Here is a 27,138-nt window from a genome sequence, read left to right on the forward strand (position 1 = left end):
AGCGTTGGGGGGAGAGATGGAGATAAGACAGGAATCCCTTCTGGCACAGGTGGTCTTAATATATAAGGAAGGTAAAGACATCACCCACTGTTCAAGTTATAGACCGATATCACTATTGAACGTAGACACGAAGTTGTATGCAAAAGTATTGGCGAATAGGTTAAGAGATCTGATGCCAGATTGGATACATGGAGATCAGGTGGGCTTTGTTAGAGGAAGGGAGGGTCGAGATAATGGGCTGAGATCCCTGATGCTTATACAGAAAAGTAAAACGGAAAAAAAACCAGTAGTGCTGCTCTCGATAGATGCGGAGAAGGCGTTCGACAGGGTTAACTGGAGCTTTATGTTAGACACACTGGAGATCCTGGGATTGGGTAGTAGGATGAGAAAGTGGATTGGAAAGTTGTATGAAGGACCGGCCGCGATGGTAATGGTAAATGGAGAGAGATCAGAGACCTTTTCTATGTCAAATGGAACCAGACAGGGATGCCCACTTTCCCCACTGTTGTTTGTTCTATCATTGGAACCCCTGTTACACTGTTCAACAAATTTTTATTTTTTGCCAGTTTTGGAAACAAAAGGATCCATTTCTTAATGAATTTCACATTCTGAGTTCAAATATAACAATGAAATTTGTCAATTGGCTCTAGTTTTTCTGTAAACGGAAAGTTTTCTACTATAGGCGTAATGACTACATAATGCACAATAATTATATAGATAGATGTCTTTCCACAAATATAAAGCAAGTGATATTGACTACATAACAAAGCCTAAATGGCATAATATATTGCATAGGATTACCAAGAAAAATTATAGCCATAAGCTAAGTTGAATCATTTTAATACTTAGGATTCTCACTAGTTTTGTCTTCAGTTTGTGTCGGTTTTGCTTCTCTTGGCTTTTCTCTTGTATTCGAGGAAAGGGCTATCTCTTACAACTGCACGTGACTACACGCTTCAGGTTCTTCCTCACTTGACTCAACCACGAAGGATTCTGGTGCTTTAGGAATTGGTAGCCCCTCTCCATGAGGAACTGGATGTATTGCCGATGGAATATTTGTATAGTGCACAGATAACTTTTTCTTCTTATTTAGCCCTTTTACAATTGGAGGCACCATACAAAAGTAACAATTACTAACATTATCTGTTGGCTCTCTCCAAATCATTGGCACAGCGAAAGGCATAGATGCCTTTTTTCCATTCAACCATTGCTCCAGTGCCGTCCCACAAGAATTGCAGCATATATGTGGTGCCCAGCTCTTGTCCTGGTCTCCTATCTTGCAGCCAAAATACAAGTTGTAGGCTTTCTTAATCATTCCTGTTATCCTCCTTTTTTGTGAGATAAAAGTTATTTCATCGCAGATATAGCAGAAATTATCTGCTTTATTCACACAAGTTCGAGGCATTACTGAGTAGCCTATATAAGCATAAAACGAAATGTAAAGACGCTGTCGAACTACAATCAGCTACAGATACTGCAGCTTTTATGCAGTGAAGTGATGCAATTAAAGGCTAATATTGCATCATCTCAGTATACATGCAATTTTCTATTGGTCACCAGTATCAATTGCGCAATATGCAGCTGAAGTTGCATCATAATTTTGAATGGCTTACGTCATTAGATGGGTGAATATATCATGGAAACTAGAGCCAATCAACATTTTTTAGGGTCATTTTCGTTTTCAGCACCCCAAAATTATGTAAGATTAGCTAAATTTATGCCCAAAACTTTTTACCTGTTGAACAGTGTTATCAACAATTAGGAAAAATATAGATATAAGCGGAATAAATATTGGAAAGACAGAACATAAGATAGCCGCCTTCGCGGATGATTTATAATTCTATGTTGGAAACCCGAGGATAACAGTTCCAAACCTAATGAAAACACTGAAGGAATATGGGGAAATGTCAAATCTAAAAATTAACCCGAGCAAAACAGAGATATTAAATATAAATCTTCCAAAGAGTGAAAAAGAAAATATACAGAGAGAATTTCCCTTTATATGGAAAGATAGAGAAATAAAGTACCTGCGAGTAAAACTCACTCCCTCACAGAAAAATCTTTATACAGCTAATTATATCCCAATGTTAAACGAAATCAGAGAGGAATTGAGGAAAATGGGTAGTGGAAATCCTTCCTGGCTGGGTCGTATTAACCTGATAAAAATGGTAATTCTCCCGAAGATACTGTATACATTTCAGATGATTCCCATTAATCTTCCAGAGGCATATTTTAGGACAATTAAGCGAATGGTAACTAAATATATATGGAAAAATAAAAAACCTAGGATATCATATGAAGTGCTAAGCAGAAATAAAGAAAAGGGGGGGTTGGGAGTACCGGACTTTAAAAGATACCACAGGGCAGTCATTTAAGCAAGAATTTTTGACTGGACATATAATTCAAAGAGTAAACATTGGGTCACAATTGAAAATACACTTAGCAGAAAGGAGTTGGGTAGGAGTGTATGGGTGCCACCACAGTTTAGAGAATTAGAGGAGAGCACAAGTATATACACAAGAATTGTAATAAGGGAGTGGGATAAAATGCACAAACAGAGGAAATGGGATTTTAATTCACTATTAATGTCACTAAGAAATTCAGAGTTTTTCCCCCCAGGTAAAGAGGAAATTTCAGGTAGATGGATTATGAAGGAAGACGCTCAGCTGAGAGATGTAATGGAGGGGGTAAACTTAAGAACACTGGAGGATTTGAAAAGGGAAGAGGGAATGATTTTCACTAGGATAGATATATGGAGATATAATCAATTGAAACAATTTGTGGAGAAATTGACGAAGCCCCTTAGAACTAGGAAAGAGTGGAATGAATTTGAGAAATACTTGAGAAGACCGAGGTGATGGGAAACACAGCACTGCTAAAGCATATAAAGCTCTCACGGATTTAGATAGTAAGTTTAAATTAAAATATATATGGGAAAAGGATTTAGGAGTGGAGTGGGAAGAACATACACAGAGGAAAATATATAGAATGGTACACGAAAATATTAGCATGCGTGAGGTGGAAATGAATTTTAAATGTTTGACAAGGTGGTATTTTACACCGGTGATAGAGCACAAGTTGAGTGAGGAGAACCAACCCTGGTGTTGGCGAGGGTGTGGAGGGTTGGGCACGATGTATCACATATGGTGGGAATGTTCAAAAATACAAGTATATTGGGAAAAAATTAGAAATCAAATCACGATTATCACTGGAATAGAGATAGGACTGGACCCTGAAACCTGTCTTTTTCATAACTCAATATTACCTGGAAATAAATATAAAGAACTGGGTATAATGTGCTATTTAAATGCAGCAAAAAGTCTGATTCCTAGGTTTTGGCGTAAAGTTGAGGTACCGAGGGAAGAGGATTGGATGAATAGAGTGGACCAGATTGCTAGAATGGAAAAACTTTATTATATGCAGGAAGATAGGATGGGGACATATCATATGAAATGGGGGAAATGGGAGGAGTTCAAAGTAAAGGTAAAGGAAGGTACTGAGTAAGTAAGCATAAAGAAAAGGGAAAGAGAGGATAAGAAGAAAGGAAGAGAAAAGAGGAAAGGCCAAGGAAAAGGAGAAAATATAGCAACTAGCCTGTCTTTCTTTCTTCTTTTTTTCCAAGCCACGGTATCCAGAGGATGTGAGATACAAGTCGATCAGATAGATGTCAGGGGTATATTGAAGTGGGGTGGGAGGTGGGAGGGTTGAAAGGAAGGGAGTAAGGGGGAGAAAATGATATGAAATTAGTGTTTTATGAGATTTTGTAATGTTATATTTTTACATTATGGAAATGTGTATTGCTTTATTTGAAAAATAAATAAATATTTAAATTTAAAAAAAAAAAAAAATAATCACCAAAATAAAGCTCTGTCACAAAAAAATGATAACAATTTCATATGGGTACAGTATTGTATGACCGCGCAATTGTCATTCAAAGTGTGACAGCGCTGAAATCTGACAATTGGCCTGGGCAGGAAGGGAGTGTAAGTGCCCAGTAGGCAAGTGGTTAAAGAACTGAGCTCTGCCATAGTATCTAATTTTTAGGGACTCTTTAATGACTGGCACAGTACCACTGGATTGGCGTAGTGTGGTGTCTATATTTAACCAATTCAATACCGGGCAATTTTACACCTTTCTGCCCAGGCCATTTTTCGGGTTTCAGCACTCTCACACTTTGAATGACAATTGCGCGGTCATACAACATTGTACCCAAACTAAAATTTTATCATTTTCTTCACACAACTAGAGCTTTCTTTTGGTGGTATTTAATCACCGCCGGGGTTTTTATTTTTTGCTAAATTAACAAAAAAAGACCAACAATTTTGAAAAAAAAAACAAAAACATTTTTCTTTGTTTCTGTTATAAAAGTTTACAAATAAATAATTGTTCTTCATAAATTTAGGCCAAGATGTATTCTGCTACATGTCTTTGGTGAAAATAACCCAAATTAGGATGTATTTTTTAGTTTGTAGGAAAGTTATAGAGTTCACAAACTATGGTATAGATCTGAATATTGATCAATCCTGAAGTACTGACAGCCAATCTAATTTCTTGAGGTCCATGAATGTCAGAATAGTACAGATATCCCCCAAATGACCCCTTTTCATATTTCACTATGTCCAAAGTAGTACAATGTTACCATAGTAACATTGTACTACTTTGGGGAAGTGATCAGTATTTTTTTTTTTTTTTTTACACAATTTGCTTATACTTTAAGAATTACTTTGCTATAAGCAAGCATTTACCTGAATGACATCGATTCATTCAGGGTTTTTTTTTTTTGTGCTTAGCTGTGATTTGGCCACAGCTAATCACATGACATGTGCATGTGATTAGCTGTGATCATTCACAGCTAGACACTAGTATACAATGGATGGCATGAATGAAGCGATCCATTGTATACAACTGTCATGTGACCTGCTGTGATTGGTCACAGCAGGTCACATGGTACCGGCAACGGGGCCGATACTCAGATCTGTCATCGGCCGTGTCCGAGGTACATGGCCGGTGACAGATCGCGCCGCTGTGCGGCTCTGCAAGTGCGAGAACTGCGCATTTGCGGGAGTACGCCATATGGCGGCCTCCCAGAAAGCTAGTGTATTTTTCCGGACTCCATACGGCTATTGGCCGGGCATCAAATGGTTAAAAAGGATCAAAATCTTTACCAATTAATTATAGACCTATTAGTTTAACTTCTATAGTTGGGATGATACTGGAGAGTTTAATAAAAGACCACATAGCTGAGGTACTGCTTGAAAAAAATATTTTAAGCAACAGACAGCATGGATTTATGAAAGACAGAAGTTGTCAAACAAATTGGAAGGCTTGGAAAAATCAGTATGTAGGGGGAGGGGCCTGAACATGGCGCCATGAGAAGCAGGAGCTCCAGACACTCACCACGCATGAGACACATGGTTCTTGATCTGCCTGAGGTCCTGGCTGTAGTGGTGTTGGACACACCGGGGCTTCTGTGAGGTGGCCGGTGGTGGCGGGACATCCCTGCCAAAGTTGAGCCCCTGGGAGAGGTAGACGGTCGGTGGTGGCCAGGGAAGTGCACTGGAGCCCCGGGATACCAATTGATCGGGAGCAGGAGGCGGCAGCTTTAGAGGAGAGGGGGACGGTGAGAGCATCCCGGTGATTGCCCATGTGGCTGTGACAGTGACTGTGATGGGATGTCCCAAAGGTCCGGGAGAGCAGTGAGGCTCCGTGGATGAAGAGGAGGCAGTGTACTGGAGGAGATCCCTCTGTATCGAGACAGACTGGCCCTAAAGGTTATTATAGGTAAGGGAACGGGACTGACCAGGAATTGTGAATTCAATCAGATTAGTGGTGAGATACAATCAGGAATCTTATAATAATGCAAGATCTGAGCTGTAGGTGATAGGAAATAAGACACATTAACTTGATCAGTAAATAAATAATTAAATAAAAAGAGTGGGGTGGTGATACATAGATTTGCAGATGGAACAGGTGATGACAGGGGGGGTGGGGGAGGGGGTCAAGTTGTATAAGGAGAGAGGTTTAAGGGCTCGTTCACACTTGACTTTATTTCTAACTCTTGCCGAACGGCCCTATAGCATTTGACAGGTGTTTGGGAAGCATTTTTAAACGCTCCTCAAATGCTCCCCAAACGCCCTATGCACGGTTTTGAGGCATGTGATAAGCGATTGCCAAGCGTTAAAACTGCACCACAAATGCAGTTAAATAGTATTAATGCTCCGAAAACCGCTCGCAACCGTGTCGCAACCGCACCGCAAACGTCTGCCAGGCGTTTGAGGAGCGGCACCATATACTTGAATGGGAGGCTTCAACTCCTCCTGACTCGACATGAGTTGCCAGTTTTGCTGTGACGTAATGCTAACGCTTCAGTGTGAACAGCACTGTGTGCTGCCAGGTGCAGAATTTTCATGGGCATTTGGGAAGCGTTTTTTATGCTTCTCAAACGCCTGTCTGACGCCTGCTGACAAAGCTAGTGTGAACGTAGCCTTAGAGAAGATAAACAAAGTTGTAATGAAATATAAACAGAAGGAAAATTGAAAGTTTCAAACTTGTCAGAAGAACAGGACGCAGGTAAGATTCACTCCCTTTCTACTTAGTAGCCAAAATCTTAATTGATTAATCAATATTCCTGGCACTGACAGAACCCTGGAAATTGATCTCCATATTTTGGGCATTCACAAATGCAAAGGAGCTTGCAATCTAAGACCAGAAACTCAGACATATACTAGGCCCAATTACCTAACAGCATGTCTTTGGAGTGTTGGCAGAAACACACCCGTGCAGAGAAAGCATGCAAACTGGGATGCAGACAGGTGCAGCCATGACTGGGATTAGAACCCATGACCCAAGTGCTGTAAGTTCTGAGTTCTAACCACTAAAGCCACTGTAGGAGACAGAGTTTGAGCTGCAATGTAGAATAGTTACATTGTTTAAAAATAATGATAAAGCGAGCGCTGGTAAAATTATATAGACTACTAAAATGGTATTACACGATAAATATAGGCATAGATATGAAGGTAGCAGCTAGCGCTCAGCCACAGGAGCCAGAATGGTGCTTAATAGTGTAGTACTTTATTATAATGGTCATGAGTAACAATTTAAAATATCCACGTGAAGTAATAAAAATAATAGCAAAGTGAGTACCAAGATGGCCACCGATCCTCAATGGCGGTGGCGTGGCTTCAGCAATAGGGCTCCACCCAATGCGTTTTGTGTACCAACACGTCCTATTGGTGTGCCCCTGAGGACATGTTGGTACACGAAACGCATTGGGTGGAGCCCTACTGTTGACACCACACTGCAGCCATTGAGGAGTGGCGGCCATCTTGGTACTCACTTTGCTATTATTTTTATTACTCCACGTGGATATTTTAAATTGTTACTCGTGACCATTATAATAAAGTACTACACTATTAAGCACCTTTCTGGCTCCTGTGGCTGAGCTAATTCCTCCCCAGGACCATTTTGGCACTCACCCTGATGGATGGAGCTGGATGACTAACCCATAGCTGCCAGCATACGGCTGCACCCCCAGATGTGTGATGTGTACAACCCATGCGCATTAATACTTTTGTTCTGGTGAGTGTAGACCCGTCCCAAGGGTGGATTACCTTTCACAAGTTCATGCACTACTGTTCATCACCGATAAACCACCCATGCCATTCATAGGTACTCTCTGAGTTGGTACTCTCACATTCAGGAATGTTTATATGAACTTTTATTAGCACCATTTACCAGTTTACATCATTATTGCACTTATTATGCACTTGGTTGACTTTACATGCGTTTATGATTGTTAACATGCATTTATAGCGCTGCACTATTACTTTAACATAGAATAGTTATATGATTAAAGATATATAATTATATCAGGAAATTAGAACTAGCCATTCCCAATTATTTGAGATAAAAGTGTGAAAATGTTTGACATTTGAAAATAGAATGTATGACATTCATTAGGAAATGCATTAGTTGTCCGATCATTTTTGGAGAAACCGCAAAAAAAAAAAAAAATTATAATATAGATGTGCTTTTTATTTTAAATTATAAGTATTCTCACATGCAAACAGAAAACTGTCAACGGGACAAAGCCCGCGGTTGTGCGCCACTTAGCGAACATATCCGGTACTGCATCTAGAAATGTGCCTCACGGGATTCTGGATTTACTAACAGGAATCAATGAACTTGCTAGATGCCTTTCTGATGACTGACAGGTCTAGATTGATTGAATTGAGTCTGCCTGTATGTTAAGCGTCTGCTGGTAGACTAAATTCTTAGTAAATCAGGGCCAATGTGTTTTTTTGTAATTGAAAAGAAAAAAACATAATAAAAGATAAAATAAAACAAAAAAAAAATCAGTATGTAAATTGATAGAAAACTGGCTAAAAGATTGTATGCAGAGAGTAGTGGTAATGATTCATACTCTGAATGGTCTAGGGTTGTTAGTGGTGTTCCCAAAGGTTCAGTGTTGGGACCCTTTCTTTTTAATATATTTATAAATTATATATGGTCTGGGATTAAAAATAGTGTTTCAGTGTTTGCAGATGACACCAAGCTTTGCAGTGGAATAACGTCCTTAAAGGATGTCTTCAACTTACAAGCCGACCTCAATGTACTGTTTAATAGGGCAACTACAGTCAGGTCCATAAATATTGGGACATCGGCACAATTATAACATTTTTGGCTCTATACACCACCACAATGGATTTGTCATGAAATGAACAAGATGTGCTTTAACTGCAGACTGTCAGCTTTAATTTGAGGGTATTTACATCCAAATCAGGTGAACGGTGTAGGAATTACAACAGTTTGCATATGTGCCTCCCACTTGTTAAGGGACCAAAAGTAATGGGACAATTGGCTTGTCAGCTGTTCCATGGCCAGGTGTGTGTTATTCCCTCATTATCCCAATTACAATGAGCAGATAAAAGGTCCAGAGTTAATTTCAAGTGTGTTATTTGCATTTGGAATCTGTTGCTGTCAACTCTCAAGATGAGATCCAAAGAGCTGTCACTATCAGTGAAGCAAGCCATCATTAAGCTGAAAAAACAAAACAAACCCATCAGAGAGATAGCAAAAACATTAGGCGTGGCCATAACAACTGTTTGGAACATTCTTAAAAAGAAGGAACGCACCGGTGAGCTCAGCAACACCAAAAGACCCGGAAGACCACGGAAAACAACTGTGGTGGATGAGCGAAGAATTCTTTCCCTGGTGAAGAAAACACCCTTCACAACAGTTGGCCAGATCAAGAACACTCTCCAGGAGGTAGGTGTATGTGTGTCAAAGTCAACAATCAAGAGAAGACTTCACCAGAATGAATACAGAGGGATCACCACAAGATGTAAACCATTGGTGAGCCTCAAAAACAGGAAGGCCAGATTAGAGTTTGCCAAACGACATCTAAAAAAGCCTTCACAGTTCTGGAACAGCATCCTATGGACAGATGAGACCGAGATCAACTTGTACCAGAGTGATGGGAAGAGAAGAGTATGGAGAAGGAAAGGAACTGCTCATGATCCTAAGCATACCACCTCATCAGTGAAGCATGGTGGTGGTAGTGTCATGGCGTGGGCATGTATGGCTGCCAATGGAACTGGTTCTCTTGTATTTATTGATGATGTGACTGCTGACAAAAGCAGCAGGATGAATTCTGAAGTGTTTCGGGCAATATTATCTGCTCATATTCAGCCAAATGCTTCACAACTCATTGGACGCCGCTTCACAGTGCAGATGGACAATGACCCAAAGCAGACTGCAAAAGCAACCAAAGAGTTTTTTTAAGGGAAAGAAGTGGAATGTTATGCAATGGCCAAGTCAATCACCTGACCTGAATCCGATTGAGCATGTATTTCACTTGCTGAAGACAAAACTGAAGGGAAAATGCCCCAAGAACAAGCAGGAACTGAAGACAGTTGCAGTAGAGGCCTGGCAGAGCATCACCAGGGATGAAACCCAGCGTCTGGTGATGTCTATGCGATCCAGACTTCAGGCTGTAATTGACTGCAAAGGATTTGCAACCAAGTATTAAAAAGTGAAAGTTTGATTTATGATTATTATTCTGTCCCATTACTTTTAGTTCCTTAACAAGTGGGAGGCACATATGCAAACTGTTGTAATTCCTACACCATTCACCTGATTTGGATGTAAATACCCTCAAATTAAAGCTGGCAGTCTGCAGTTAAAGCACATCTTGTTCGTTTCCTTTCAAATCCATTGTGGTGGTGTATAGAGCCAAAAAATGTTAGAATTGTGTCGATGTCCCAATATTTATGGACCTGACTGTATGTGGCAAATGAGGTTAATCTTGATAAATGTTATGTACTTGGGGGCTAAGAATATGCATGCATCATACATACTAGGGGGACTACAACTAGCGGAATCAGTGGTGGAGAAGGATCTGGGAGTTCTGGTAGATCACAAGCTTAATAATGGCATGCAATGCCAAGCTGCAGTTTCTAAAGCAAACAAAATCCTCTCTTGTATTAAAAGAGGTAGAGACTCCAGAGAGAGAGATATAATTTTACCCCTGTACAAATCATTAGTAAGACCTCATCTGGAATATGCAGTTAAGCTTTGGGCACCAAGTCACAAAAAGAATTTGGGGAACTTGTAATGACTTTTGGGACTGTCTATTAAAAATTGTATATTATCCCAAATTTGGGAATCCCAGCTGACTCTTAGGGGTTAACATTCTAGAGTGAATTTCAAGGGATATTTCAAGAGGTTACCACACACACACAATGAGTGGAAGAGACTTGTTTAAGAGACAAACACCACTATTTAAGTCTTTGCAGGTGAGCATATACACCTGGACCCAAAGGGACAATCGTGAGACTGAAATCCTCATTGTCTTATCTCTCACAAAAACCTTGGGAAGTGTGAATTACCAAACAAATCTTCTTGAGATGTCACAATAGCTATTGAATACTGAGGTTTAACTTCAGTCCAGTCTGTTTTCCCTAATTACCCAACAATGGATGAAATTTCCTATGTCACATCGCCTTGAACTGTGTATGCAGCAGAAGGTGAAACCTGGGTCATTTCAGATACAAAGAAAAATGTGGTTTATATCAATGGAAATTTTATAAAGGGTATATTTCTACACACCAAAATATATTCAACAAAGTTGGGTATTGTATCCCACTCAACTGAGTTGACGTGATGAAGAAGAAGATGATGTGTGAATTGGGGTAAATTTTATATTTCCAAAAGAAATCCGCTATTCCAACACAGTTAAATATCAGGAAAATGAGAAACCAAATGTATTTACATCTTTCTATGTTCCTTAGCCAAGAGTTAGTAGTGAAATCAACTATACTTGAATAGGACATATATTTGATACATAAAGACATTTTGTTTCTATCAAAGGATGAGTCCTCATTAAGACCACCAATTCATTTGTGATACCGGACTGTCCCCAGTGGACAGGTGAGGAATATCTCTAGGTACGCACACTTCTCAACCGGCCAATCAACAAGCCTGTTGGGAGGTCCCTTGAAACAAAGGATTGTATGGTATAAAAATGCCATACACCTCAGAAAAAAAAGACACTACACTCAAGACTACACTTCACTTAACTGAACTTTACTTAACTAAACTTCACTTGATCTGGACTTGATTTAACTTCACTTGCCTTCTGAAAAATCTTCAAGACTTTCAGATCTGCTTAAACTTCTGCAACAGCTTCTAAGACTGTTATAACTTCTAAACTATCTCTTATCTACCCTGTTGCTACTATACTGCACTATACCTCACTTGCTACCTGCGGCCATTTTGCTGAGAACTTCCAGCTGCCATTTTGAAGGAAAAGATTTCCACCAGAGACACTGATGCTCAGTTAAATTCTGGGAGTGGTGAGACTGTGCTAGAATATTGTAATTTTCTCTGACATTTCAAACTTTCTAAAGATTTATAACCTTGTATTTTGTGGTTAGGAATATATTAAGGTCATATATATATATATATATATATATATATATATATATATATATATTTATCACTATACTGTTTGAAATTGGTATTAGATTATATATTGCATATTAATTAACTTGTATTGTTGTGGTGGTGCAATTTATCAGAGAGACTTTCTTATTTTTCTATGGCCACGAAAAATGAGAAATAATATCTGAAGCACTATAGTTATAACTAATCCCTCAAAATTATCTTTCCTTTAAATTGAAATCATACATTGTATGATCCCATATTGAGATTAGCATATTATATTTTTGATTGTGTGTACGGGTATGTATTCATCACCAGTATTTTGCGTTTGTATTAATATATATATAAATTTTGTACATAAATAAATTTATTTATTTATCAAAAAGGCAACTTTTGTGTATATGGTACGAAATCATACTGGTAAAAGGAAGGACTCAAGGTAAATTATTAAGTGGTGAACAAATTATTAAGGTGTCCAAATTATTGGTTCATTAAATATTTGCCGTATTTTAACAGCTGGAGGCACTGCAATATTTTGTTTAAGGGAGAGGACATCGCCCTACATATTTAGAATAAATTATTACATAAACCACGACAAACTGGAGAAAGTGCAGAGAAGGGCAACCAAGCTGATAAGAGGCATGGAGGAGCTCAGCTATGAGGAAAAATTAAAATAATTGAATTTATTCTCTCTTACGAAGAGGAGATTAATCAGTGGTTCATATAGTGAACTCTGTGTAGAGTTATTCACCCTGAGGTCATCACAGAGGACAAGGGGGCGCTCTTTACGTCTGGAGGAAAAGAGATTCAGTCTCCAAATACGGAAAGGTTTCTTCACAGTAAGAGCTGTGAAAATGTGGAATAGACTCCCTCAAGAGTTGGTTCTGGCCAGCTCAGTAGATTGCTTTAAAAAAGGCCTGAATTCTTTCCTAGATAGACATAATATAACTGGATACGAACATTTATAGGTAAAGTCGATCCAGAGTATATCTGATTGCCTCTCGGGGAATCAGGAAGGAATTTTTTCAACCACAGGAGCAAATTTGACCATGTTTTGCTGTGGGTTTTTGCCTTCCTGTATGGTTGAAGTAGATGGACTTTTGTCTTTTTTCAGCCAGAATAACTATTTAAGTCACAGACGTCTTTTATAGAATAGGGGGTATAGGGGGTATCTTCTGTTTACTACTTTGTTTGGAAATTTAAATTCTACTGTGTCAGAAATTTAGAGACCATTCCACCTCCCCTCCTTTATTTTCCCTTTTTTTCTTTCTGGTTGTATCTTATTATTGTTTAATAGTTATATGTTGTGTGATCTAGTTTAAAGTCTGTATTTTTGTATTTTTTCATAGTCTTTCCAGTTTGCACATTTATTAAAGAGAAATAAAGATTATACAAGAGTAAAAATGAACTCTACGGAGCACATCTTGGGAGCTGTCAGTCATCCTACCCCTGGATTCAAAGAACTTTTAAAGAACTATGTTTAACCACTTGACCTCCAGAGGATTTACCCCCCTTAATGACCAGGCCTCTTTTTGCTACTTGGCGCTGCACTAATTCATCTGATAATTGCGCGGTCATGCAATGCTACACCCAAACGAAATTTACGTCCTTTTTTTCACACAAATAGAGCTTTCTTTTGGTGGTATTTGATCACCTGTGCGCTTTTTATTTTTCACGCTATAAACAAAAAAAGGCCAAAAATTTTGAAGAAAAACAATATTTTTTACTTTCAGCTATAAAAAATGTATAGTAAACTCAAAGTTGGTTATAAATTTAGGCCAAAATGTATTCTGCTACATGTTTTTGATAAAAAAAATCCCAATAAGTGTATATTGATTGCTTTGTGTGAAAGTTATAGCGTCTACAAACTATGGTATAGATCAGCAATGGGCAAACTACGGCCCGGCAGACCTTTTAATCCGGCCCGCGGATGTGGCTCTCAGGATGTGTGTAGGCGGGGCAGCGTGATGAACGTGAGGGGAGGGGAGCTAGGCTCCTCTCACAGTCAGCCCTGAAGACCGAACGGCGCGGGAACACGGCGAGAGGAACGCGTGGAGCAAAGGTAAGTGAATTGACACGGGGGACTTGGCTTACTACTTGGGGGGGAATAGTACTGTGGGGGATTAATTAATATGGGGAATGAATTACTATAGGGGGGATGAATTACTATATGGGGGATGAATTACTATGGGGGATGAATTACTATATGGGGGATGAATTACTATATGGGGGATGAATTACTATATGGGGGATGAATTACTATATGGGGGATGAATTACTATGGGGGATGAATTACTATATGGGGGATGAATTACTATGCTTACTATGGGGGAATATTACTATACTTACTATGGATGACACATACACATCATTCATCTACTCTTGGTCCGGCCCCCGTGTCCAATATATGAACCCATTGCGGCCCTCAAGTCAAAAAGTTTGCCCACCCCTGGTATAGATACTGCAATTTACGCCATTTTTTTGTTATACAGCGCTGCGCTAGTTTAATGGACAATTGCACGGTCATGCAATACGGTACATAAATGAAATTTACATCCTTTTTTTCCCCACAAATTGAGCTTTCTTTCGGTGGTATTTGATCGCCTGTGCGTTTTTTATTTTTTGCGCTATAAAAAAAAAGGCTGACAATTTTGAGGAAAAAAAAACAATATTTTGGACTTTTTGCTATAAAACATGTCCAGTAAAAAAAAAATTTAAAAATCAAATTTAGTCATAAATTTCTGCCAAAATGCATTTTGCGACATGTCTTTGCTAAAAAAAAAAAACCCAATACGTGTAAATTAATTGGTTTACGTGAAAGTTATAGCGTTTACACATGGCGGGAAAGATACAGGGATTTTTAGTTTTTTTTTATACTAATAATAGCGGCGATCAGCGACTTATGGCGGCGATCAGTGACTTATGGCGGCGATCAGTGACTTATGGCGGGACTGCGGCGGACATTCTGACATTGGGGGGTACTGACTTGGGGTCACTGACATCCCCAGTGAAACCAAAACAGTGATCAGTGCAAAAAAAAAAAAACACTGACACTGACACTGTACTAAAGGCACTGGGGAGAAAGGGGTTAACTTTATTTTTCAGGGAAGGGTTATCTGTGTGAGGGGGGAGTGTTTTACTAGGGGGCAGGGGTGTGTGCTGAATGGGGACAGGCTGATCGGGAGAGAGAAACTGTCCCGATCAGCTTGTCCTCGAGCTGTCAGGGAAGGGACAGAAAGCACAGCTACTGCAGCTGTGCTCTCTGTCACTGATTGCCGGGAGATAGCCAGTAAGGACCGGCTGTGACCCTGCGACTGACATCTGTGGCTGTTATCAGCAGGACAGGTAGGGCGGCGGCGCACCTCGCGCACGCCCCCTACCTGTTTACAAAACACACGTTTTAAAACGATGTTTTGCCTGCCCGTGCCGCCCTGCCGCCATATTTATACAGTGGCTAGGCGGCATGTGGTTAAGATAGTTTTGATCTTGTTCAGACAGTGCTGCTGTGCTTGAGGAGGGTCACAACACCTCTGAGCCCTCAGAACTCACTGAAAAGGTAGGCGCCAGCAGAGCAGAAGTGGGGATCAAAGATAATAGAGGATGCTGACAATTGGGAGGCTGAAGGTGTCCCTTATAAGAGTAGTTTCTTAGAGGATAAAACGCCTTACCTGCCACCTTCACCATATTGAGTGGACCTGCTAATGATCTGGAGGATGCATGTGTTGGGAAGTAACTGAGTAAGTTTTCTTGGTGAAGGGGCCTAGGTGGTCACTACTGTATACTGTTGCTACCTCAAAGCTCTTTCACATTCGTCTACTCTACTCCATACCTAGCAATACCCTAAAAGCTACGTTTTAATATTTGACCATTTTTCTTATTTTGAGCTAATTAACTATGCAGTCTTATTTTCCATTACAAGGTACCTATAATTAAATAAAAAATGTGTCTATGTATGAGCATATGCATATTTAATACTCTGTATAGGTGTACATACTGTTAGGGTTCCCATGATTCCCCATTGGGGAGCAAATGCAAACTGTTTAAGAGTTGCAGTACATGTAAATATTTGAATAAAACAACTCTGAACACTCCCTTTTAAGCTCACACCAGTCCACATACACCAGATCCATCGTCATACATTATCACATACATTTACGTTTTGTCCCTCCAGGTCTACATTCTGCACAGATCAGTTCTACAAAATTATAATCTTTCTACAATGTTGTAATGTATACCCAGGGGTGGTGCAAGGATTTTTTTCTACACAGGTGAAGGTGCATTTTGATAGGGAAGTCAGGAGAACTGCAGGGGGGGGGGCAAATGGGGGGCTCGTGCAGCCGCAGGTTAGAAAATGGTGCACAGAGAGTGTGATCCATGGGGTGGGGGGAGTTGCAGGAACTGATCCCTTGTGTGTCCTTCCCTGCAGCAACTGAGAGTCGGCAGGAGGGAGAGAAGGAGAAATTGGCTTTGAGCTGTTGCAGAGAGAGACACAAAGGGGATCGGTTCCTGTACTTGCCCCACACTGCACCAATCACCCCCTCTTCTGCTCAAATCAGGAGAAGCCCGGTCCAGGTACAGGAGGATTGGTGTTACACCCTTGTCAGTGGCCCTGTCTGAATCCCCAGCAAGTGGCTGGGTACTGGGGATTTGGATGTTACACCCCCCCACCCCCGCCATCCCAGCACCCTATGGTGGCTGCCTAGGCTGGCGCTGACCCTGGATATATCTAGAAGAAATACCTTGCATTATTAAGGCAGTGATGTGTTAAAGTATCTACATATACACAAATAATAGCTGAATTATAGCGTTTCCTTGTCTAATTTGCAATTTGTTAATGAATGACCTATTTACTGCCTGATCGAATATACATTATGTAAAGTGCTACATAAATTGTTGGTGCTTTAAAAATACATGTAATTAATAAACATACAGTATAATTGTGTAGCATGCTGAAACAGACTACAGTCATCCAGTAAGGTTGTTTCTATTACTGTGGAACATTTTCTGGAATCACTTGGATTTCTTTGGAATATAGCCAAATGTTTCAAGGTTATAAATGTCTTCTTTCAAACAAAAGTGGTCTGAAAGCATTTCTTATTTGGTAGGATACCAAGTGCTTACTTAATTTAAACATGCATTGTAAGAAGACAAGTACATGTAGGGCCCATTCAAATAGTCCAGTTATGGTAATGTGCAGTAAATGCGCATTTTGTCACACATTGCGGCAATGTACAACAATGCACACACCAAGGGTTTGGAGTGTTGTGGTATCATTTACTTTGAATGGCACCCCAACACTCTTCAGAGTAGCTGCCAACACAAAGCACCTATGGAGAGTGTTGCCATGCACTTAACATCATGGAAATTCTACAAGCCCCATTGTTTAAGGTGTGCTCCCAGCCCTTTAAAAATAAAAAGGTTGCTTTATGGCTGTATACCCTAGCTCACAGTAACATGTTACAATAGCATAATCCCTGGTCTGAATAGATCTTCTTAGACACCAAATGGTAATACGCTATATTGCCAAAAGTATTGGAATGCCTGCCTTTACATGCACATAAACTTTAATGGAATCCCATTCTTGGTCTGTAGGGTTCAGTATTGAGGTGGCCCAACCTTTGCAGGTATAACAGCTTCAACTCTTCTGGGAAGGCTGTCCACAAGGTTTAGGGGTGTGTCTATGGGAATGTTTGGCCATTGTTCCAGAATCACATTTGAAGGTCAGGCACTGATGTCGGACAAGAAAGCCTGACTCGCAGTCTCTGCTCTAATTCATCCCAAAGGTGTTCTATTGGGTTAAGGTTAGGACTCTCTGCTGGCCAGTCAAGTTCTTCCACCCCAAACTCGCTCATCCATGTCTTTATGGAGCTTACTTTGTGTACTGTCCTCACAAAGTTGGGAGTTGTCCAAAATGTCTTGGTATGCTGACACCTTACGAGTTTCCTTCACTGGAACTAAGGGGCCAAGCCCAACCCCTGTAAAACAACCCCACACCATAATCTCCCCTCCACCAAACTTTACACTTGGCACAGTGCAGTCAGGCAAGTACCAGTCTCCTGGCACCTGCCAAACCCAGACACGTCCATTGGGTTGCCAGACAGAGAAGCATGATTTGTCACTCCAGAGAACACATTTCCACTGCTATAGAGTCCAGTGGCTGCATGCTTTATGCCACTGCATCGGACTCTTTGCATTGCACTTGGTGATGTAAGGCTTGGATGCAGCTGCTCGGCCATGGAAACCCATTCCATGAAGCTTTCTACACACTGTTGTGCTAATATGAAGGCCACATGAAGTTTGGAGGTCTTTAGCTATTGACTCTGCACATGGCCTACCACTCCTTGCTACTAAATATTCCACAGTCAACTGTTAGTGGTATAACAAAGTGCAAGCAACTGGGAAAACAATAGTTTTCCCAGTTGCTTGCACTTTGTTATAATACCACTAACAGTTGACCGTGGAATATTTTGTAGCAAGGAAATTTCACGGATGAACTTAGGTTGCCACCTGTGCAATGTCACAGTACCACGCTTGAATTCACTGAGCTCCTGAGAGCGACCCATTCATTCACAAATGTTTGTAGAAGCAGTCTGCATGCCTAGGTGCTTGATTTTATACACCTGTGGCCATGGAGGTGATTGAAACACCTGAATCCAATGATTTGGAGGGGTATCCCAATACTTTTGGCAATATAGTGTAAATGAATGGATGAGTAAATAGATACACATGTTTAATGTGCTTCATTAACTGTTGCCTTTGACCTTTCACAGATAACCAATTATGTAAATAGCAGACCTTTCTCTGCCAGAGAAACACGGTAGTTCTCAAGGAATATGAATTTAAGCCTGTCTCCAACAGCAGGATCATTGTTGATAACATCACCCACAGAAGTGACTAATTTGATGATCATCTTGGCCATGTGGTACCCAGGAGCCGCCTATCAATGAGACAAAGACAATGAAAACTACAAGAATGAAAAGGGAAAGTAAAGAATAAAGGGAGAAACAACACATAACAGCAATAAAAATGTACTTATCTATACTGTACCCACCCCTGCATTATCATATGTCAGTATTACTGATGCAATAAAGTTACATACACTGCGGTAAACTTACATAAACTAACATACACTGTTTAAGATGCACAATCAGAATGATTTATGGTACACAAAAGGGTTTAGGCTGCAAATTCAGCTTATGTGCAAATCAAACTTCTTATCCCAGAATGCATTATGAAACAAAACAGAACTATCCTTAACACAGAATAATTGCCCACTCTTGCGTTGTCATAGACTTATTGCAAGCTTGCTAACCATTTTTCCCACCAATGCAAACAATAATTTGGAGTCAACAAAGGAGCAATATCAAGTATTGTAGTTAGATTTAATTCTGCCTCATGGATTACAGAAATCTTAAAGTATGCTTGAAATGGAAACATTAATTCTCCCCTTTGCCTAATATGTTTACAATGAATTAAACATCTTTTTATGTATGGACAATGTTACTATGGTAATCTCTTTGCTCACCTTTCCTCCAATCATCACTGTTCTGGGTACATATTGCTTGCTGGGATCTCTCTTTATACCTGAAAAAGATGGTAATTTACAATTAGACCTCAGTTAGACCTTGTTTATTGCATTACATTTTATGTATCTTATTAATTGACAGATAACCGCTTCAGCTTGATAATTTTGAGTATGTTCAATTAGTTTCTCACTTTTGTACAGTATGTGATATCCATAAGTGATGTGACAGTTTTGCACATCATTAGGAATTAAATTTAAATCAGTGGTTTGTGTGTCAATTGCATTAGCTTTGGCCAGAGAGGGTTTCCAGACATATTTCTCAAGGATTGTTCTTGCCACTCCCTAATCAAACACATGGTCAAACACAAACTATATCACTGGATTTAGTAGTTATTCCCATTTCATAAATCATATTATGATTTTGACCACCTTAGTCCATTTCCCAACAATGACTTACAGCAACTAATCAGAATTCACTGAAGCTAGTCAAACACAACTTTCTAGATTTTTATATGCACTTTACGCTTGGTGCTTTTCCTAATGAACTGTGTTAACCACCTCAATACCGGGCAATTTTACGTCCTTCCTACCTATAGCAATTCTCAGCTTTCAGTGCTCTCACACTTTGAATAGCAATTACTTATGCTGCATTTTACCAAAATGAAATGTTTATAATTTTTTTTTTGGTTGTATTTAAGTATTTCAGTACTGGGTTTTTTATTTTTCGTGATCCAAGTGAAAAAAAGAGTGAACATTTAAAAAAAACAAAACAATATTTTCTCATTTCTGTCATAAAAAAATATCCAATAAAATTACATTTTGTCATAAATTTAGGCTAGAATGTATTCTGGTAAATGTCTCTGGTAAAAAAAATCCCAATAAGTGTATATTAATTGGTTTGTGTGAAAGTTATAGTGTATACTAGCTATGCTAAAGTAGCACTACCTCCTTAGAAGTCACTGAGTTATTTTCAGGCTCCCTGTCACTCTGGATCCCACCCTGAAAGCCCAACCCCTGCTGACATTACAGTACTCTCCTGACCAGAGAAAATTGTCACCAGAAAATATACTTGTACACAGATTAGAGTGAACTGATATGTTGTTTATATTAAACTTGGCTGTAAGCTCTGGAAAAAAATATAAAGTGATGTGTGTATATAATGGCAATTATCACTCTTAGCAACTCTAAGCAGAGGAAACTACACATACAACAAAATCTCAATCAGTGCTGGCAGGCCTACAATTCAGAAGTTAACCCAGAACCTCAAGCCTGAGGTGTGTCTAGTCCCCAGTGAGAAAAGGAAACTATCAAAGGGTGAACTCCGTATCTGATGGCATGGTTTCAATCTAGGATAGGAAAAGAGGAAAGGATAGGAAAATTAGGGTAGTCAACGTCCTTTCAAATGCAGTGAGGAATCTTCTGCATGCTCACTGGGGCCCAGTTGGTGTACTACAATGATACATACCTTTTAAGTTGGAAGAGATGAAGGAGACAGTCCCTCAAATGATTAATACAAAGAGAAAAAAAGAAAGAACAAGTTCTATCCCTTTAAGTGGCACTTGACTTGGGTAATATCCCTTTGATGCACTAAGTAGGATGAAAAGTTTAGGCAAAAAGGTGTCAGAAGTTACCAGAAACACTTGCTGGCAAAGTGCAACTCCTGCTGCAGTAGCCAATGGCAATGGTGATAAATGAGGGTAAGAGGGTAGGCCGATGGCTAAAGGAACAATGAAGTGGTTTGGCCTGCAGAGGGTGTGCGCTGCGGTCAGCTCTGATGATTGAAATATGCTGCAAATGTGTTCAGTTATAGTGACTGGGGGAACTAGGCCGCAACATGTGTTAACTATATGCAATGTCTGCAACTGTGTGCAGGACATTGGCAGATTTGAAAGGAATGTCAGTGTTTACTTGTTTGGCTGGTGTATGGGACTCTCTCACCCAATCTGTGGCATCACTTTTTTTGGGTGGTCTCTCATTCTCTGTACATGAGAGCCCTCCACAGGTTCTCCAGTCCCACCTGCAGCATTCAGTCTGGACAGACACTGGCGCTCTAGGTTGCCTGCTGGCAGAAATGTCTCCCTGAACAGGTTGGCAAGGCTAGCGGTCAGCGTTTCCTCTATGCTTCTCTCCTCTCTAGCTCTGCAGCCTGGTCTGGTACTCTGGAAGTCTGCACAACCCTCTCCTCACTCCAGCTCTCCCTCCCCTCACTTCCTGTCCAGTCTGCCCTCGCCAGCTGGAAATGTAGTCCTCTGATTAACTGCTCCCTAATAAGTCCTTCAGTTCAGCATACAAAGTCCATGGGGCTGTTCTACAGAGTGTGAGTGCCACTGAATTGCAGGACACTGCCATCTTGTGTTTCTCTTAACATCCTGAAAATTGCATTATAGCAGGGTGTCACACTACGTATCTTCGAAAATGTATCAATCCTAATGTACTGACTTCCGTTTCTTGAGGCCCTACAATGTCAGGACAGTGCAAATACCCCCACAATGACCCCTTTTTGGAAAGTAGACAGTCCAAGGTATTTAGTAAGAGGCATGGTGAGCTTTTTGCCGTTGTAATTTTTTTCCCACAATTGTTTGGAAAATTAATTTTTTTCCCACAAAATTGTCATATTAACAAGTAATTTCTCACACACGCCATAGGCATATTTGCAGTTACACCCCAAAATATATTCTGCTACTCCTCATGACTATGGTGATACCACATTTGTGAGACTTTTCCACAGCTTGGCAACATACAGAGGCCCAACATCCAAGTATCACCTTCAGGCGCTCTAGAGACATTACACATCTAATTTCCTGACTACCTATCACATTTTTTAAGGTCCCTAAGCACCAGAACAATGGATTTATCCATGTAATTACACATTACAAAACACCCCAATGTATATTCTATGAGACATAATGGGGTTTATTTACTAAAGCTGGAGAGTCCAAAATCAGACTCACTTCTGCATAGAAACCAATCAGCTTCCAGGTTTCATTGCCAAAGCTTCATTGAACAAGCTGAGGTTAGAAGCTGATTGGTTTCTATGCAGAAGGGAGTCTGATTTTGGACTCTCCAGCTTTAGTAAATAAACCCCAATGAGTCTTTTGAACATGTCATTTTTTTCCACAACTTTTTGGAAAATGTTGAAAGAAAATGAAAAGTTATTTTTTTACACAGTTAGCAATTTCTAAGATATTTCCAAAATACAACATATACAGTACATACCAAGAATTAAACCCAAACTACATTCTTCTACTCCTCCTGAATATTGTGATACCACATCTGTTAGACTTTTCCACAGCCTGGCAAAATACAGAGGCCATGCGACCAAGTAGCATAAATTACACATCTAATTTCCTGACTACCTATCACATTTGTGAAGTCACTGGAGCACCAGGACAATGGAATTACCCACAAAATGACCACATTTTGGAAAGCAAACACCCCAATGTATATTCTGTGATGCATAATGAGTCTTTGAACATATTTTTTTCCACAAGTATTTGGAAAACACATAGCATGTACATACCAAGAATTACAACCCAAAATACATTCTGTTTAGCAAAGGGTAAACAAAAGGTTACATGTGGTTTTATTAGTGCAGTTGTCTACAGAGGAGAGCATTGGACCAGGCAGCAGGCAGAGACATGTCCAGCAACAGCGAAAGAAATCATCTAGGCAGCAGGCAGAAATACTGTCCATAGTCAGTACAGGCAGCAGGCAGGGATATAGCTAGCACAGCCAAAGCATTCGTCCAGACAGCAGGCAGATATGTGGTCAGCAACAGCCAAAAGAATTGTCCAGGCAGCAGGCAGAGATGTGGTCAGCACAGCCAAAGTATTGATCCTGGTAATAGGCAGGAACATGGTCCATAAGAAGGCAGTACAGGTAGCAGGCAGAGGTGTGGTCTGTTCAGGTGGGAGGCAGAGGCATGGTTGATTAACAGGAAAGGGTCAGATGGCAACAGGCAGAGGCGGTATCAGTTTAGGTGGCAGGTAGAGGCATGGTTGATTAACAGGCCAGGGTCATATGGCAGCAAGCAGAAACATTAGACTTAGGGACTCAGTCATGTAAGACCTGGACACAGGGTAGATGCATCTTCCAACCCAAATCTCTTTGAAGCCTCCGGTCTGCGGAGCCTAATACGAGAATTACAAAACCCATAGAAAACCAAAAACTTAGTTTTCTTCACTCAAAAAAACTATTGTGAAGCCCTCACATACATGAGACCCGTGTTATCTCAAATCCCACTAATACAGGGGCAGGGCAAATGATCAGTTCAGGTGGCAGGCAAAAAGCATGGTCAATTAACAAGCCAAGGTCAGTTCACATGAAAGGCAGAAATGCGGTTGGTAGTTCAAGTGGAAGGCTAAGACATCATCAACAGTCTAGGGTCAGTTGAGGCGACAGGCAGAGGCATTGTCCATAAACCGTCCATGTCATACAGGGAAATAGCAAATAGCGGGCACTGAAAAATATCTTCACTTCACTTATAGTGAAGTACTCTCCAATACAGAGGCCTGGCTGAGAGGGACAGTGGGGATGGTAGTATTGGGTGTCACAGTGAATTCTGTTACTGTGTAAGCCGTGTTCCCGGGGTGGGCTCCCCAGGATACAGTGAAGTCCCGAACGAGGAAAGCAACCCCAACACCAGCTTTTGTCACAACAGAATTTTACTTAGATGGGGCAAATAAACAAAACCACAAATGCTGGAATATACAATAAATTTACATACGCCCAGCCCAAAGGCTGAGACCCCTGTGCTGCACAGTGCGGCGCCTTCTGATGGATGGAGGTAGAAAGTGTAGTAATTTACCTATTGGCGGGCACAACTAAGCTGCCACACCTTACCCGTTATTACCCTAAAAGAACAAGAATCAGTGTATGGGTGTATGGTATGGGCTAGCCTGCGGTGCAGCAAAACAGCTTACAATCTTACACAAATCTACAGTATTCCCTCTCCCATAACTGGTCCTGTAGCATGTGCCTGAGTATTCCTTCTGAGCAAAACTCCAGTCTGGCTTGAGTTTTTAGGATTTAATCAGCTCTCCAATGTGAAATGTCACTTTAAGTTGTGGAGTCCTTCCAATGATCAGTAACAACACTTGTGACCTGACACAGAGACACTAACTAACTATAGGCCTGGTCTCAGTCTCTGGAGGCGCTAACACTGAAATGAGGTGCGTGCATAATCTTACCGACCCGGGTCTGCCTTGCATTCGCTGGTGACTCAGAACAGAAAAGATGTCTCTCCAACAAGCATGCGATCTCATCAGCCTTCCTGGCAGCAATCTTCCTTTCTTTGAACAGGATCAGCGTCTTGAACACCATCAGCTTCACTCAACTGAATTTCTGATTATGGAGGGCTGTCCTCACATCTGGATGGCATCGGATTCTCAGATCACACAGCCCCCCTTCTCTCTCTCAAGCATGGCTGCTCTCCTCTCCTTTTCCTGTTCACTCTCCAAGTGTAAAAACCCCACCTCTTCATGAATATAGAAATCTCTAAGCAGTCTGAGGCTGTGTTAGAAAAAACAGTGACATCTTGTGGCTAAACTGCAGAATGACAGTCAGAACGTTTTTAATTTACTTCAATCAATGTTCAATGAAAGCTGTTTCCCCATCTCACAACTGGAACATACATTACATTTTCTTTGGGCTTTTTGGCCTGTTTGGGTAAGAAGGAGGATATCGGGGAAATGCCTTTCATGGAGTCTGGTCACTTAATCAGAGAAAACTTGTTCATGGCCATGCGGATAGAAAAGGGCTGTAACAATGTCCTCTTTGTATTTCAGGTAGGATAGGGATCTTTGTGTGCACTTAGAAAAAATGACATAAGCATTTTATAGGGCTAAGTGAAGTAAGTAGATGGTGATCTTTTTATACCAATAGACTGATCTCCTCATGGCTAAGTACAAAGTTACATAGTCAGTCTGACTGAAAAAAGACAAAAGTCCATCCAGTTCAAGCATAAAAAAAAAAAAAAAAGAAAAAAAAAAGTTATAATCCTACATCCACAGCTGATCCAGAGGAAGGCAAAAAACCCAGCAAAGCATAATCCAGTTTGCTCCTGCAGGTGAAAAATTCCTTCCTGATCCCCTGAGAGGCAATAGGACATTTCCTGGATCAACTTTACCTATACAAAGTAACCAGTTATATTCTGTGCATCCAAATAGGACTGTATCTGGTCAATCATATCCACCCCCCTTCATGAACTGGTTATAGTCATGTATGCATTTTGGTTTCTAGATGGGACCTTGTCTAATTTGAAGTTCCACTGAGGTGTCATCATGGATTGAGGAAAGGATAAAGACATCTCTTTTATCTCTGCACTTTAGGGCTAGTATCTCTTCATTCCTCAAACTGGCTGCTTCCCCGCATTTTAGTTTTGTGGTGACCAATCTATGGGGGAAGCTCTTGCAGTTGACCCACACTGTCCCACAGGCCACAGCTTCCTTTATATAGAGATGGTGGAATAGTGGGAGACTTGTGTAGAAATTATCTACATACAGATGGTAACTCTTCTCCAGCAGTGGTTCTTTAAGTTGTCAAACAATTTTGCCACTTGTCCCTATATAGGTAGGGCATCCCGGGGGGTCTAGCTGGCTGTCCTTTCCCTCAGAAATTTTTAAGTTATAGGTATATCCCATGTCCTTGTCACATACCTTTTTACCACATATTTGGCCTGTTTACTAGGGATATGCTGTTTAATGCCAAGCCTTCCGGTGAAGTGGATGAGGGATTTATCCACACACATTTTCATCGGGAGAAAACATTTCCTTGAACTAATGCAAAAAAAATTGATTAGTGGCCACATTTTGAACAGTTTGCCATAATCAGGATGATTTCAAGGAGGGCACTGAGTATTATTATTAAACTATAAAAACCTCATTATCATCTCATAGCACGTTCTGGGCGTACGAGAAGAATAGACTGGCATATCATGTATAGGTTCGGTAGACCAGTAGTCATGGACTTAATTTTTTTTGTCAGTCTTACATTCAATGTGAGTCCAAGAAAAATTTGAAATTCCTTCACGGCGAGGGGTTGCCACACAAATGGGCGGGCATACGATGAATTAGAATTGCCGTCAATATATTGATTGGCATACAGATTACACTGCTCTACAATGTAATTTAGCAAATCATCAGTAAACCATAATGTAAAAATACATTGTGGTAACATTTTCTATTTGTATCTGAGGGTCTGGCTGAGCTGTAAAATGGGGAATTGTAGAGTCTGCTGAATTAGCAGGCAGCCATGTGGCATATAAAAGTAAGTTTGGGAGGCTAGTATGGGCCCTACTTCATTGTGAATGGGGCACCCAGTTACTAGTGCCTGGCCTATCATCTGGGAGTGCTGCACTGCTTGTACTAGCCACTGCACCAGGATTTACAGTGCTCCTCCTCAGATCTCCTGAATCTCTTTGTATAGACTCTCTCCTCAGAATTTATTGCTGACCCACTGCTTTCAAAGGGCTCATACTCAGAATTTGAGTCTGACAGAGAGCTCCCCGCTACTCTCATCTGTCATACTAAGTATCTAAAAAGCCTCCTCCCTGCTGTATAATTTATTAGACATGTTGATGCTGCACTGCTGATATTTCTGATGTTAATTACTGGTACACTGTGACAGATGATGATTACTGGTACACTGTGACAGATGTTGAAGATTACTGG

At 40.4% G+C, this 27,138-nt stretch overlaps 1 protein-coding gene across 1 annotated transcript in view; it reads right to left on the reverse strand.

The window, feature by feature from the left end:
- PYGM (glycogen phosphorylase, muscle associated) overlaps positions 1–27,138 on the reverse strand; it is a 580,472-nt gene that overhangs the window by 91,888 nt on the left and 461,446 nt on the right. Inside the window, exons 15-16 of the mRNA XM_089681655.1 lie at positions 19,469–19,527; positions 18,739–18,880 (exon numbers count right to left, since the gene is read on the reverse strand). Coding sequence (XP_089537781.1) covers positions 18,739–18,880; positions 19,469–19,527 — 201 coding nt within the window. The remainder of the gene's footprint in view (positions 1–18,738; positions 18,881–19,468; positions 19,528–27,138) is intronic.

Source organism: Staurois parvus, unplaced genomic scaffold (genome assembly GCF_062004578.1).
Source record: "Staurois parvus isolate SC_StPar_1 unplaced genomic scaffold, SC_StPar_1.0 ptg000275l, whole genome shotgun sequence".
Classification (NCBI taxonomy): domain Eukaryota; kingdom Metazoa; phylum Chordata; class Amphibia; order Anura; family Ranidae; genus Staurois; species Staurois parvus.